The sequence below is a fragment of the Phytophthora infestans genome, genomic scaffold (genome assembly GCF_000142945.1).
Source record: "Phytophthora infestans T30-4 supercont1.1 genomic scaffold, whole genome shotgun sequence".
Lineage (NCBI taxonomy): Eukaryota > Oomycota > Peronosporomycetes > Peronosporales > Peronosporaceae > Phytophthora > Phytophthora infestans.
In genome coordinates, this window is record NW_003303758.1 from 3601640 (window position 1) to 3614270 (window position 12631).

Here is a 12631-nt window from a genome sequence, read left to right on the forward strand (position 1 = left end):
TTACCGAGAGCGCAGAACGACGACCATATGATCTCCCTTATAGCCAAGCTGTCGTGCTGCTTGGCCCGGGGGCAGAATAAACACTTTAAAGCCCTGAGAATCCATTTCCGCAGCTCCCCCTGCACGCGCGTGACCACTGCGTCCTTGAATCAGGTAGTCCACGAATTCCCGGTAGCCGCTCGCGTCGGCCATCGACTGGGGCTTCAGCTCGTACACAACTCTTCTTACATTAGGCCGTTCGAGCAGCAGAAACTCGGCCGACTTGTTCAAATGTGGCAACATCACCACATCCAGATATGACGGCCTAAACACGGTAGAAATGGGTCAAACTTGGCAAATCCGAGCGACTTATATGTACTTCCGCACGTACAATTGACGGTTTAGTCCAACCGAGAGCGATGTAGCGCTGCAGTGACATTTAAACTTGCCACTGCGCTTGAGGTCGAAGTTCCATTCGCTTGGAGTCTGCAGAAACAAGCAGACGTCACCAATTATACAAATAAAACAGAAGAATATACTCTAGAACAACGAACTTACGTCAAAAGGACGAGGCTCCATCATGCGAGGGCTGTCGGGGCGTCCTCCAGGGCCGTTAAATGGACGTCGCATCATGTCTGGTGGAGGGCCACCACGCTCCCAGCTTCGGTCTCTCTTGCGCATCATGTCACCTGGAGGTGGACGGTTCGGACTGCGGCTCCGACCTCGAGGTGGAAACATGTTTGGAGGTGGACGATTCGGACTACGGCTCCGACCTCGAGGTGGAAACATGTTTGGAGGTGGACGGTTCGGACTGCGGCTCCGACCTCGAGGAGGAAACATGTTTGGAGGTGGACGGTTCGGACTGCGGCTCCGACCTCGAGAAGGAAACATGTTGGGAGGACCATTGGGCCCAGGCCCTCGGTCGCCAAAGGGGGGACCACTGGGTCCAGGGCCTCCAAAGCCACCACCACGCATGGGACTCGAAGGTCCTCTACCTCTGTCGTCGAAAGGAGGTGGGCCACCAGGGCCACGACCGCCAAAACCACCTCGCGGTGGGCTTCTTAAACCTGGTCCACGGGGGGGGCTTCTTGACCCAGGTTCGCGTGGAGGACTTCGTGGGCCTGCCGACCCTGGTCGCTCGTTAGGTCCAGGTCCAGGCCCAAATCCGTTGCCGTTGCGTGGAGGACTGCGCAAAGGTCCGCGGGACGGGCTGCGACTGCGGCTTCGACGAGGACCGCCTGGGCCACGGTCAAAGCCACCACGGGGCGGGCTGCCCGGTCTTCCGTTAAACCCACCGCGTGGGCTACCCGGTCTGCCGTCATTAAATCCATTTCGAAAATGACTGCCCGGTCTGCCACCATTAAACCCATTGCGAGGACTGTCTGGTCTTCCGCCGAAACCATTACGAGGGCTGTGGGGACGGCCACCATTGAAGGGTGGTCCATTATCTCTGTGAGGTGGACCATCAAAGTGTCCATTTCCAGGCGGGCCGCGAGGCGGTGATCGAGGCCGACTTCCTCCGTTCATATTACCTGGCATCCCATCACGATCGCGACTTCGGCTGCGTCCTCTCGAAGGTCCGTCCGGGCCTCCCATCATCCTCGGCGACATAGGTCTTCCCGGTGGTCCCATTCTTGGCGACGTCATATCACGACCGTTGTTGATCATCCTAACGGGTCCGCCCACTCTCATTGCTGCATACTGTTCATTCGGTGGAGAATGCGATGGCGATGCAGGGGGCGATAGTGCAGGTTCACGAGCACGTTCGAACGCAGCAGCGGAAGGCGACAACGGAGCAGCAGTCGGTGCGTCAACAACAGTCGTTGGAGCATCCACAGGATTCGAAGCAGAAGCAATAGATGCATCAACATGCGAAGCAGGAGCAGAAGCACAAGAAGTGCCAACAGCCGTTAGTGACGTATTATCTTCATCAGCAGGGACAGACACCTCGGGCTGCGGCGTGTCGCACGATGCCTGCTGAGGCTGAGGCTGGGGCTGTGCCTGCGGCTCCACCTCGGGCTCTCGCTTGCCATCAGCAGAATCGGTAGACACGCCGAGGCCCGAGGGTCCGTTGGCACATGCAGCATTATTCTCTTCAGTACTGACCACTTCTCCAGCTTCAAGCTCTTGTTCATCTACAGTGCATAATAGACAACATATTATTCATTAAAAACTAATTAGTACAGGCAAAAAATCACAAGCATACCTGTCGAGTTGGAGATCTCCGTGCTCTTTTTAGCGGGATCACCGCCGTTCTCGTTTGGCAGCGTATTGTTCTTAATGTTCAGATACTTGTCGTAAATGGCGCCACCACTTCCGCGCCGCGTCTTAAATGCGGGCGCGACGGCGGCACTCGTGTCTCCGCCTTCCATTACCTTCCGTTGATTGCTTTTAGCTTTTCGAAAGTAGGATCCCATCACGAGACTTGTGGTCCACATACGTTTGTGTAAATGGTGTGGCTTGAACTTAAACATGATTTTTGTAAGCCACCTGATATGCATCCCTGTAAATTCGGATTTCCTTCAAGGTGGCTATTTTTAGAGGGACGAGCATAACACTGTGAGCGACATTAGCGGCACTCGCCTTCCTTCCTCTGTCTCTCTTCGTACACGTGAGAGCAGACACGTCGCCAGCAGTGTCACCAGCTGTATTGAGATCAGCCTCTCCGCCTTCACGTTCAGTAACGTGAGGTCTTGCAGCCGGACAGAACGACCATGTCAAGAGACTAGTACGTTCTTTTTTCCAATATCTCGCCGCCGCCTCTGGGGCCGTTTTCCTTACGATATTGGATTCGGTATTATTACGCAGCGACCACCTATTCAAACTTGTGCTGATTGGCGACTCGGGCGTTGGCAAGTCCTGCCTTCTGCTGCGCTTCGCCGTGAGTGTATACACCGTTGTTCTATCCCGTCGGAGGCTTAATGTGTTTTCCTATAACACTGCAGGATGACGCATTCACAGAGAGCTACATCACTACTATTGGAGTGGACTTTGTACGTAATCTAAATGGGAGGTCTTGCTCTAATGGGATACGAAAGTTTAAACGTGTACTTTGCAGAGATTTCGCACGGTGAAGATCGACAACAAGACTGTGAAACTCCAAATTGTTAGTTGGGCTGCTTGCAGTTATCTTCGTCGACTCGTGATGTCCAGAAATTGTTTCGAAGGCTTACAAACATTGTGATGTGCTCCAAATTGTAGTGGGATACAGCTGGACAAGAGCGTTTCCGCACCATCACAAGTGCGTATTATCGTGGTGCAGACGGTATTATCATGGTGTACGACGTCACCAGTCAGGTATCTAAGATCTTGGGCTTTAAAATGGACCAGAACAAAAATGGTTCTCACCCTTTATCTTCCACAGGAATCGTTCGATCATGTAAACGACTGGCTGAACGAAGTGAACCGATACGCCAGCGAAGGCACGTGCAAGCTCCTAGTGGGCAACAAGAGCGATATCAGCGACAACAAGGTGGTATCGTACGAGACGGCTAAGGCCTTCGCAGACAGTTTGTCGATCCCGTTCCTCGAGACAAGCGCCAAAAACGCACAAAACGTTGAAGAGGCTTTCCTCACGATGGCCTCGGAGCTGATCACGATTCGTGAGATGGTTGGCGAATCCAGCCGGCCTACGGGCACAAAGGTAAGCTCTCTGCTCTGGTTCGAGTTATACCGGATACTTCGAAGTGTATCTGACATATATTGTGTCTGGTGCCTCAAGTTGACGGAGAACACCAAAAGCGGCGGCAATAGCAACGGATGCTCGTGCAATTAGTTACGCGCGTATGTAGCTACAATAAGTTAGTGCACCTTTCACTCGTAGACGCATTGTATTGATGCGCATGCACAATAGGCTCTCTGGCCGCATCTTCAGTAAGTAAAACAAGCGCACCCAGAGTGTCGTTCATTTGGCTTTATTCTTGTTTATGGTTGGTTATGCGAGGTGCCCTCCAAAGTATAGGAGTCGAGCCACTTAGTGGTCGAAGTATCGAGCGAGCTTCTCAATGTCAACTGTGTTGTTGTTGGCCTCGCCTTCCTGTGCTCGGGCGATGGCGCTGTTGATCTCCGAGTCGCTGAAGAGAATCGGCTCCTTGGACATGGCACGCTTGACAAATTTGGCGCTCACGTGGCCTGGCTCCTCCTCGTGGCCCTCGACCAAAGCTCTAATCATGTTGCCCTGTAGTTGCGATCGGCGTAGAGGAACCTCTCCTTGCGGGAAGGAGTGCAGCTTGTAGATGGATTGGTACTTACGGACGTACGACTGGAAGTCGATGTCCATTTCGTTCAGCTGGCCATTCTTCAGATCGTACACGAGACCGTGGATACGCGGGAAGCCGTATTTGACCTGGTGACGCTGCACCAGTCCAATCTTGAACACGTTGATACACTGCTCAATGGTGTTGAGCTCCACTGTGCGACGCATTCGCTGCTCGTGGTCATCAATCTCCTGCAGTTCATCGTTGTGAATTCGGACAACTGCATCAAACAATCAAATAAATCATTATGTCGCAAGAATGCGCAAGACCTCCGGGACGTATCTTACCGTCTCGAATGTTGCGTAGCCAGTTGTCTAGCAGACCAAGGTGCTTGTTCTCCACAGCAGCGTGGACGCCACCGCAGCCGTAATGTCCGCACACGATGATGTCCTTAACCTTGAGGTGCTCCACGGCGTACTGGACAACTGAGAGCGAGCTGATGTCGTTGCTGACCACGAGGTTGGCCACGTTACGGTGCACAAACATCTCACCAGGCGCCAGACCCGTGATCTCCTCAGCGGGAACACGCGAGTCAGAGCATCCGATCCACAGATACTGCGGGTGCTGGCCCTGCGACGTCTTGTCGAAGTAGTCCGGATCCAGGAGCTTCTTGCCTTCACGCCACTTCTTGTTGTTCTCGAACAGACGCTCAAGCGACGTGGGCAACGCCATCGTGGAGGATGCACGCGCTAACTGAGCAGGCATGGCCGCCGCCACACGGGGCATAAGCAAAGAGGAGCTTTTCAAGGCACGATGGAGCATTGTCCTGAGATAGGGATCTTGTGTCGCTTGCGCTTGAGTCGGCGAAGTTCAAAGTGACGCTGGCAACAGCTCCGCGGACACGATATGACGCACCACCTTGGTGCCACACCAAGATATTGTCGTCATTGCCCATTTTCTACCAATTGACTGCCGTAACATGTCTGTTTTAATCCAATCGTCAAGCTACCTTGCGTGGTGCACACAGTAATGATGCGGTTACGGCCATAGATGCTGCATCAGCGCTCCAAACAATCAAAAGTCGACGGTGAGCTTCGGTCGACCTGCGCGCGCCATTCTTTTGGCATGCGCGTCAATGAGCTCGAACTTTGTAATCCCAGTCTATGACCACCGATCAACACCGAAAAAATGTGCGGCCCGAGCGGTCTGGCCACTCATCTCAAGTCGCTCTGAAAGGCAGTTTTAGCTACCAGTATTAGTAGCCATGGAAGGATAAATATAGAGCTCTGGAGTTATTCGCGAGCTCGCGCTTGTAATGTAATGGACAATTTTGCTAATGACCGCACCTACCGGAGATTAGCCTCTACTGCCGAGCAGCGCAAGTGCAGATCACGGATCTGGTTTTGTCGGCCTAATATTGTGTGCAAATTGCGCTGCATCATGCTTCAGGCAGGTTTCTGCATGATGCAATTTGTGAGCTAGCTAATAATTTGTGAGCTAGCTAATTCTTGAGAGCGTGTAAAGCGGGTTTTATTTTATCATTTCTTGGCCTTCGAGAAATAAGGCCGCGCGCAAAAAATGAGTTTTTCGTTGAAGTGATTTTCTATTATTCTATTGGTCAAAAACAATTTCACTTACTTTCTCGAAAACGCAAAAAAAAAACCATGGCAAGCGATAAGAAGACACCGTCAGCGCCAGGTATGACACCTTCAGCGGGCATCCACCAGCCGATGGCGCCGCCGGTCAACTCTTTTGCGAGTACTAGTACAACGCACAAGGCTCTGACACCTAATCGTCAGCTGGGCGAGCTGCTGCGATCCGTCGATCCCAAGTACTGCTTCCATCCGGCCGTGGAGGAGTTGCTGCTGGACATGGCGTCGGACTTCGTGCAGGATGTAGTGGATTTCTCAGGCAAACTAGCTAAACACAGGCGATCCACGATGATGGAGCCGCGCGACGTGCAGTTCTGTCTGGCCAAGAACTACGGTATCTCGCTGGCCGGAGTGCTCCCTCCTGCAGGCTCAGCTTTAAGACCGCTGGGTCAGGACCTGCTGGTACGGGCGCGGCCAGCAAAGAATTCCCTGCACATGCACCGAATGGCGCTGAAACGCAAGTCGCTACTGCACACCAAGACCAAGCTAAAGAACGCGCACGCAGTGAAAAATACAGAAGGCGGCAAGAAGGTGGTGCGCAAGGCCAGTGTCAGCAAGTAATGGTACGAGATATACCGACAAATAAGTTTCTTTTTTACATTAACATGTAGTAACTTTGGCATCGCATTTTGTATCGATTTATAGCGAGCCGTAAATATTTTCTAGGCCCCATCATCCTTTCGCTGTGCTAACGAAGCCTTTGTAGAGCTAAAGGGACTGACGACAGTCACATACTTCAGTAGCTTACGCTAAACATTTCGTTTGGCACAGTTTATCTTGTTTACCTTTATATACTTATCTTCAGCTCGCTACTACACAACTTCGCCAAGGCTGTTGACAATATCAGCGTCGAACTCCAGACGAGGCGTCTTGGCTAAAGGTGCTGGAGTGTCTTCGTTACTTATTGACAAGGCGGTCGACACAGTATTCGTAATCGTCGTGGATGTTTCGATGGCAGTGCCACTATTGCCGCCAGTACTGCGCGGACGCTTCTTGTACTTTGTGTTGCGTGATCGGACGGCTGGCAACAACGATTGATCTTTGTGTAGATCCCCAGCAACAGGGATCTCGATCCGCAGATTACGATGTACCTCCACGTACGCCGTCGCAGTATAAATCGGGTCAAAGCTGTCCAGCAATACCGCCTCGTTAGCGAAATGCATCGAGGCTGCGATAAAATGGCGACATGGCCAGCCCAGTTGGAACATCTGACCACAAGTACAAGTGCGCAGCGCTAAGTCCATCCTGTACGTGATCTTTGGACGTGCACCCGTCAACCAAGCGAAGGCGACTTGTTCGTCACATCGACGTATGGTGTATTCAGCGGCAGCCTGCCGTTCTTGTCGATATACTGCATCCGCGCCTGGCGTGAGGACGGCAGGCCTCTGACCTTCGACCGCAAGCAGCTTCGAAGCAGATTGACTTCTCTTGTAAATGCCGTCCATGAGGAAGGCCAGGAACATATACACGAGGTCAAAAGGGGCCTCGTCACTGCGCTGGATATCAGAGCCTGTCACTGCCTCCTCACCGCCTGTACTAGCCCAACCGTAGAGCCTTATGGATCGATTCAGATAGGACGCCCAATTTTTCGGATGGACAGACCGCAAAAAAGCTGCCGCTGCTGCATTGAGTCGTTCGATCCCTCCCAAAACGCTCAAGAACGCTTCCTCGGTTTCCTGCCGCTGCAGCTCCCACACCTTTTCTTTCAGTGGTCCAAGAGCAGGAATATTCTTCTCGCGTGCCATTTCCTCCAACAGACTTCGCACACAGAACATTATCTTTGCATGACGAGCCTCCTGTGCCAAAGCACGAAGCAGACCGTGCTCACTATGCGAGCAGAAGACGGGATTTCCGTCGAAGAAAGCACCACCACGCTTGGCCAACGTGATAAACCACTTCATATGCGTTAAGTCGCTTGTCGGCAGCAATGCGAACGCCATGACTTGGTACTCTAGACTTCCGTCGCGCGTAACAAGCAGAGCCATACAGCCCTGATAGCTTACGGTAGAGTAGTGCAGCACATGAATACCGCAGACTTGCTGCTGGTTTCCTAGTACAGCCATCGACGCATTGGGCATGATGAAGGCCCGAACGAAGTGGCCTTGGGGATCTTTTTCGTAAGTGGCAATCGAGCCAGGGTTCTTCATTATAAACGACTCCATCAAACTCGGAATAAACTTGTAGCTCTCCGATACATCATCCGTAGACGTATCAATCACCATTTTTTGCGCACGATAGGCCATACCACGTGGGATGTGGATCCCTGTATCCGAGTTCATCAGGAAATTGTCGGTCATCAGTGTTCCCGACGCTTTGGAGTGCGTGGTCACGGCTTGTCGGAAGAAACGAAGCTCGGCAAGCTGCCGTGCGGTGGGCTTTGGAGCTCCTGTGCACGTATCCGAGTGCTTTAAATTCATGGCAGAGATCTTCCAGCTCTTGGACTTCCACGCCTTCGCGAGCCGCACAAACCAGAGACATTGCTCGTCCGAACACACATACTTTTTGTTACTGCCGCCGTTGTTTCGCTTGCACAGCTTGGCACGCTTACGCTGTACCACCAGCGCAAAGTCCGCGATGGCCTTTGTAACCTCCTTGCCCGAACTCCAGCGCATCTCGTGTGTCAGTTGGTACTTCGAGACATCGTCTACCAGCAATGATGAGTCCGGCAACAATCCTAAAGTTTGCGACGTGCTTCCATCTCGTGTGGCGGCCTTTGTCCCATCCTGCTTGTTGCCAGTAAAGTTGCACGTCTCTAAGCACTCTTTTGAGTGCTGTAAAGACATCGAAAGTACCGAATACCGCTCCGATTTATCAGTCGCTTCATCCAGCGTTACCATCCACTCGCAGTTAGAGTTGCGATAGTTCTGACAAACCACTCGTCGAGCCATCACATGTTTTCCGCACCAGGTCATCTCCTCTGCCTTCTCCGCCATCACTCGACGTCCCATTTGAAGTGCCAGAGCACGGATAGCTCCAAGAGCGTCTTTCCAGCTTGTGAACACCCTTTCGACGTACACGGACGCATCCATAGTCGAAGTAGCCTCGCCCTCAGTAGTATCAGCTAGTGCTGCTGCAACACTAGCGTTGGCACTTGCCAGCAACTGTTCTGTTGCCATGGACGAGGCGTCTGTGGTAGCGTTTCCTAAACGACTGCTTTCGCTGCATTTGGTCTTATGGTGGACTGTGTTCATGCTGGAGATTTTCCACTTCCTCTCGCCCTTAACGAACAATAGACGCACAAACCACTTGCAAGCTGGTGAGTTCTCGCACTCCAATACAACGACATTGGAGTCGGCAGTGGAATCATCGTCGGAGACGCCGACTGATGCTGCCGTCTTGTGAGGTGCCTTCGGTTGCTGGACACGAACGTGGCGCTGCTGGGTTTGCTCCGCGAAGGTCTCGATCACAGCAATGGCGTCTGCGATGGTAGCGTACCGCTCCAGCTTGCGTAATGTAGTTGACATCCTATCCTCTCGCCGTCGACCTGTAATTTGGTCCTTTTACGCAGATTATTGAAATGGGTACGACTATTTAGCAGTTGCATTAATTTGACCTCATTCTGACTATATATTTTTTTTCGTGCATGCGTATGTGGGGCGTCCGGGCCTGCACGTTCTGCTGCGAGACGCTCCGGGCGAGAAATCACATCGTCTATGAGGTATAAGACTGTGGTCTTCAAGCTACTAGCGTATAGATTCCTGATCTCAATCGTGTTGGTCGCTGCTGCAGGATGCCAAAGTCATTGCCATGCTGGACCACAACCCACGAGCCAAGAAACACGTACTGGTGATCCCACATGAACACATTCCATCCGTAGACGACCTCACGCCGGTCCACTACGACCTATGTACGTAAAATATATTTGTGGTAGCTATTTACGTCTGACCACTGTTATGATGCTGTAGTGGAGCATATGCTTTTAACAGGACAAGAGATTTTAGCAAAAGACGGCTTCGTGGACAAAGAGAGCTGCCGGTATTAATGCATTAGTAGAAGCCATTGTTGGCTGCCAACTTCCTCTTCAAACTAATGTTTCGTTTGATTGTTTTTTTGTGTAGATTTGGCTTCCATCGCTCGCCGTTTGCGTCTGTGCCACATCTGCACATGCATTGTCTGGGACTGCCATTCCTTCCATCGTGGAATCGCTTGCGGTACACAGAGTCGATGCTACCATCGTACATAAGCGCTGAAAGCGCCCTCGCTGCCCTTAAACATCAGAGAGATACACTAGACACCACCCGCTCCTCCGAAGACTGAGCCAGTACAACTAGAATAAAACTAAGTAACATCAAGGTCTCGTTGTCTACAAGGCCATTTCTTTACTCGTACGTGCCGGATTCGATGTATTTGAACTGTTGGGTCTGTGTACTCTGCGGCTTGGACTTGACGACGTACTTGTTCACTCGGATGGCCTTCAGCAGGCCGTCCGACATCTCGTTGAACGTCTCTTCCAGACTTTCTACTGCGTCGTTATGCGCCATCACAAGCTTCTGCAACGCTTCCGTGTTTTTAGCCCGCGGTTTATCGACCATGAGCTGTCGATCTTCCTCCTCCATCTCTGGGTCCTCGCGAGTACGCAACAACAGCGGGATGTCCGCTGGGTTGGGCGTCGACATTCTCGGCACACACGCAAAGTGTTGCACCAAGTCGGGAATTTCCTCGTTCATGTTCTCTAACTGCTTGGAGATCACCATGTACTGACTCAACAGTTCCGGCCTGGCACCAATAAATGGTTAAACATCATTGATGTTACATCAACCATTGAGAAGCTCTGCATGGATGTACGACGATAAAGTCACAGCCTTACCAGGTGCTGGCTGGATTCCAAGCCAAGTTGTGCTCCAGGCGCGCAACTGTGTGGCGCAGGTGGTCGGCCCGCGCCCGGATGCTGGTCAGAGCGCGGTCAACGTCGCCTCCTGCTCCTCCTGATTGCATTCTTGTCTGGTAATGAATTAGTAGTACATATCTCGACGTAGTATTAATACTTTTACAAATTGCTTTTAAGACTGCTAATATCGTACTTATTCGTGATTCCTTATTAGTACAGTTTTATTCCACTTTGTAGTACTAGCGTTCGATCTCAGTAGTACTACTATTAAAGAAAAGAGAAACAACTACTGTAGTACGTTGTACGTAGTTCTCTTAAGTGCAGTAGTACAGCTGAGGTAATACTAGTACGTACTTCAACGTAGTACTACAGTTGTGGTACTGTAGTTGAATACGTGTTTCGAAACCCTGTATAGAGTTTAAGGAACTCTGATTGTATGCTGATGTGCTCCGAGCACAATGTTACTCGGCTTCATCATTAACATTTATACGTGTACTGTGCTTCGTCATGTGCTCATGTGTGATCATGTGTGCTCAAGTACATGTATCCATCAGCTCCCTCATCAGGGTGATTTGTGAGCTTGTGTACTTACCTGGGTGTCGAGTGCCTATGACGGCCCCTCGTCACGCACTGGCCGCCGTGTCACCACAATGACCTATCAGACCATAGAGTAGATCTACTTGCTGGTGCGGCCTTGAAGTGTCGAGACCGCGCCGGGAAGAATCAATCTCAGAGTTCGATTTACGCCAAGCTTCCTGCTTCTAGTGAATGCAAGTAACGGGCTGCCCTTAGCCCGTTACACCTGGTAGCACTATGTAATCCGTCCAACGACCAAGATCAACGGACGACACGTCCAAGGCATCCAATACGTCGCTGGAGCACGCCAGCTTCCCGCACCTGTCTACGATCGAGTGGGAGGCGCTGCACCGCCGTGCGGAAGCGTCCGGTGACGCCGTGATTCAGACCTTACTGACGGCCGGCACGGAAGAGCAGCAACGCCTGGCCGCCCAAGAGTTCATGGCGCGTAAGCTCGCGGACCTTCGTCTGCGAGTGTTGACTCCCACACCTCCCACAAAAAGGACCGACATCGTCAAGACCGATGTCCTCGCTTACAGCAGTGAAGGAGACGGTCGTCTCGACCTGAACAGATGATTATGTGAGGTGGCCATCGCCATCGAGGCTCGGTAACTGTCCACCGATCTCGCGCGCACACGCTTCCTGCTTTCCAAGCTGTCGGGTAAGACGAAGGAATGGGCGCTCGGCAAGCTCGTTGCCGACGCTAGCTGCTTCCCAACCATGGCGTCGATGAAAGCCGACTTGCGGCTCGCGCTCGAGCCACCCCAAGAGCGCGTCCAGCGGTCGGCTTTCCTCTCGCTAACGCAGGGACACATGTCCATACTCGAGTACATCCAGCGCACACGGCATCTCATCTCGTGCATTTCGACCTATCCTGTGGACATGGTGACTCAAGTCCTTGTCTTCATCTCGGGCATGAGCACAGGATATCAGCGCTTCTGTTTGACAAGGAAAACTCCGTCTACCTTGGAGGAATCCTTCGCCGTCGCTCTGCGCGAAGACTACGGCGTGACAGCGTCGCAAGCATTCGCCGTCTCTTGGGCCCCGGCGCCAGAACCGGAGCCGGAACCGATAGAGACTGACGCCATCCGACAGTACGAAGACCGTCGTGGGGCAACATCACCCACTCCAAGGTCACTGTCATCGACGCGGGGCTCGCACCAGCTGAAGTGTTTCCGCTGTAAAAATCCTGGTCATCGCGCGGCTGTGTGCCGCGCTCCAGCGACCGTAGTGGCGACCATCACGGTTGAGACCGACGTCGCCGATGGTGGCCAAGCGAAAAACGGCGACAACCAGTGGGTGCGCGGCGCCCTACTGGTCGTGGCAGAACCTCCTCCTAGCCATCCAGTGCTACGTGCACAACTATATGCCACCACCTCTGGCAGCGACTCGATACTGAT

General features: G+C 52.4%; 6 protein-coding genes across 6 annotated transcripts; 3 read left to right on the forward strand and 3 right to left on the reverse strand.

The window, feature by feature from the left end:
• PITG_00680 (uncharacterized protein) lies at nucleotides 1-2351 on the reverse strand (the record flags this gene model as incomplete). The annotated part of the gene is made up of 4 exons (XM_002909208.1): nucleotides 1-304; nucleotides 371-465; nucleotides 538-2114; nucleotides 2186-2351. The coding sequence occupies 4 exons, from the start codon at nucleotides 2349-2351 to the stop codon at nucleotides 1-3; spliced, it is 2142 nt and encodes a 713-aa protein (XP_002909254.1).
• Nucleotides 2352-2532: 181 nt separating this feature from the next.
• On the forward strand, nucleotides 2533-3885 carry PITG_00681 (Rab1 family GTPase, putative; the record flags this gene model as incomplete). The annotated part of the gene is made up of 7 exons (XM_002909209.1): nucleotides 2533-2707; nucleotides 2788-2860; nucleotides 2925-2972; nucleotides 3038-3085; nucleotides 3181-3276; nucleotides 3344-3622; nucleotides 3701-3885. The coding sequence occupies 7 exons, from the start codon at nucleotides 2694-2696 to the stop codon at nucleotides 3752-3754; spliced, it is 612 nt and encodes a 203-aa protein (XP_002909255.1).
• A 41-nt stretch (nucleotides 3886-3926) lies between these two features.
• On the reverse strand, nucleotides 3927-5041 carry PITG_00682 (carbonic anhydrase, putative; the record flags this gene model as incomplete). The annotated part of the gene is made up of 2 exons (XM_002909210.1): nucleotides 3927-4455; nucleotides 4523-5041. 2 exons carry the CDS (start codon nucleotides 4995-4997, stop codon nucleotides 3953-3955), a joined length of 978 nt encoding a protein of 325 aa, XP_002909256.1.
• Nucleotides 5042-5839: 798 nt separating this feature from the next.
• Nucleotides 5840-6406, forward strand: PITG_00683 (uncharacterized protein; the record flags this gene model as incomplete). The annotated part of the gene is made up of 1 exon (XM_002909211.1): nucleotides 5840-6406. One exon carries the CDS (start codon nucleotides 5840-5842, stop codon nucleotides 6386-6388), a length of 549 nt encoding a protein of 182 aa, XP_002909257.1.
• Nucleotides 6407-9416: 3010 nt separating this feature from the next.
• PITG_00684 (uncharacterized protein) lies at nucleotides 9417-10084 on the forward strand (the record flags this gene model as incomplete). Its single annotated transcript, XM_002909212.1, has 4 exons — nucleotides 9417-9485; nucleotides 9557-9674; nucleotides 9733-9802; nucleotides 9886-10084. 4 exons carry the CDS (start codon nucleotides 9417-9419, stop codon nucleotides 10082-10084), a joined length of 456 nt encoding a protein of 151 aa, XP_002909258.1.
• Nucleotides 10085-10122: 38 nt separating this feature from the next.
• Nucleotides 10123-10767, reverse strand: PITG_00685 (uncharacterized protein; the record flags this gene model as incomplete). The annotated part of the gene is made up of 2 exons (XM_002909213.1): nucleotides 10123-10543; nucleotides 10635-10767. 2 exons carry the CDS (start codon nucleotides 10760-10762, stop codon nucleotides 10147-10149), a joined length of 525 nt encoding a protein of 174 aa, XP_002909259.1.
• Between the last annotated feature and the right edge of the window lie 1864 nt (nucleotides 10768-12631).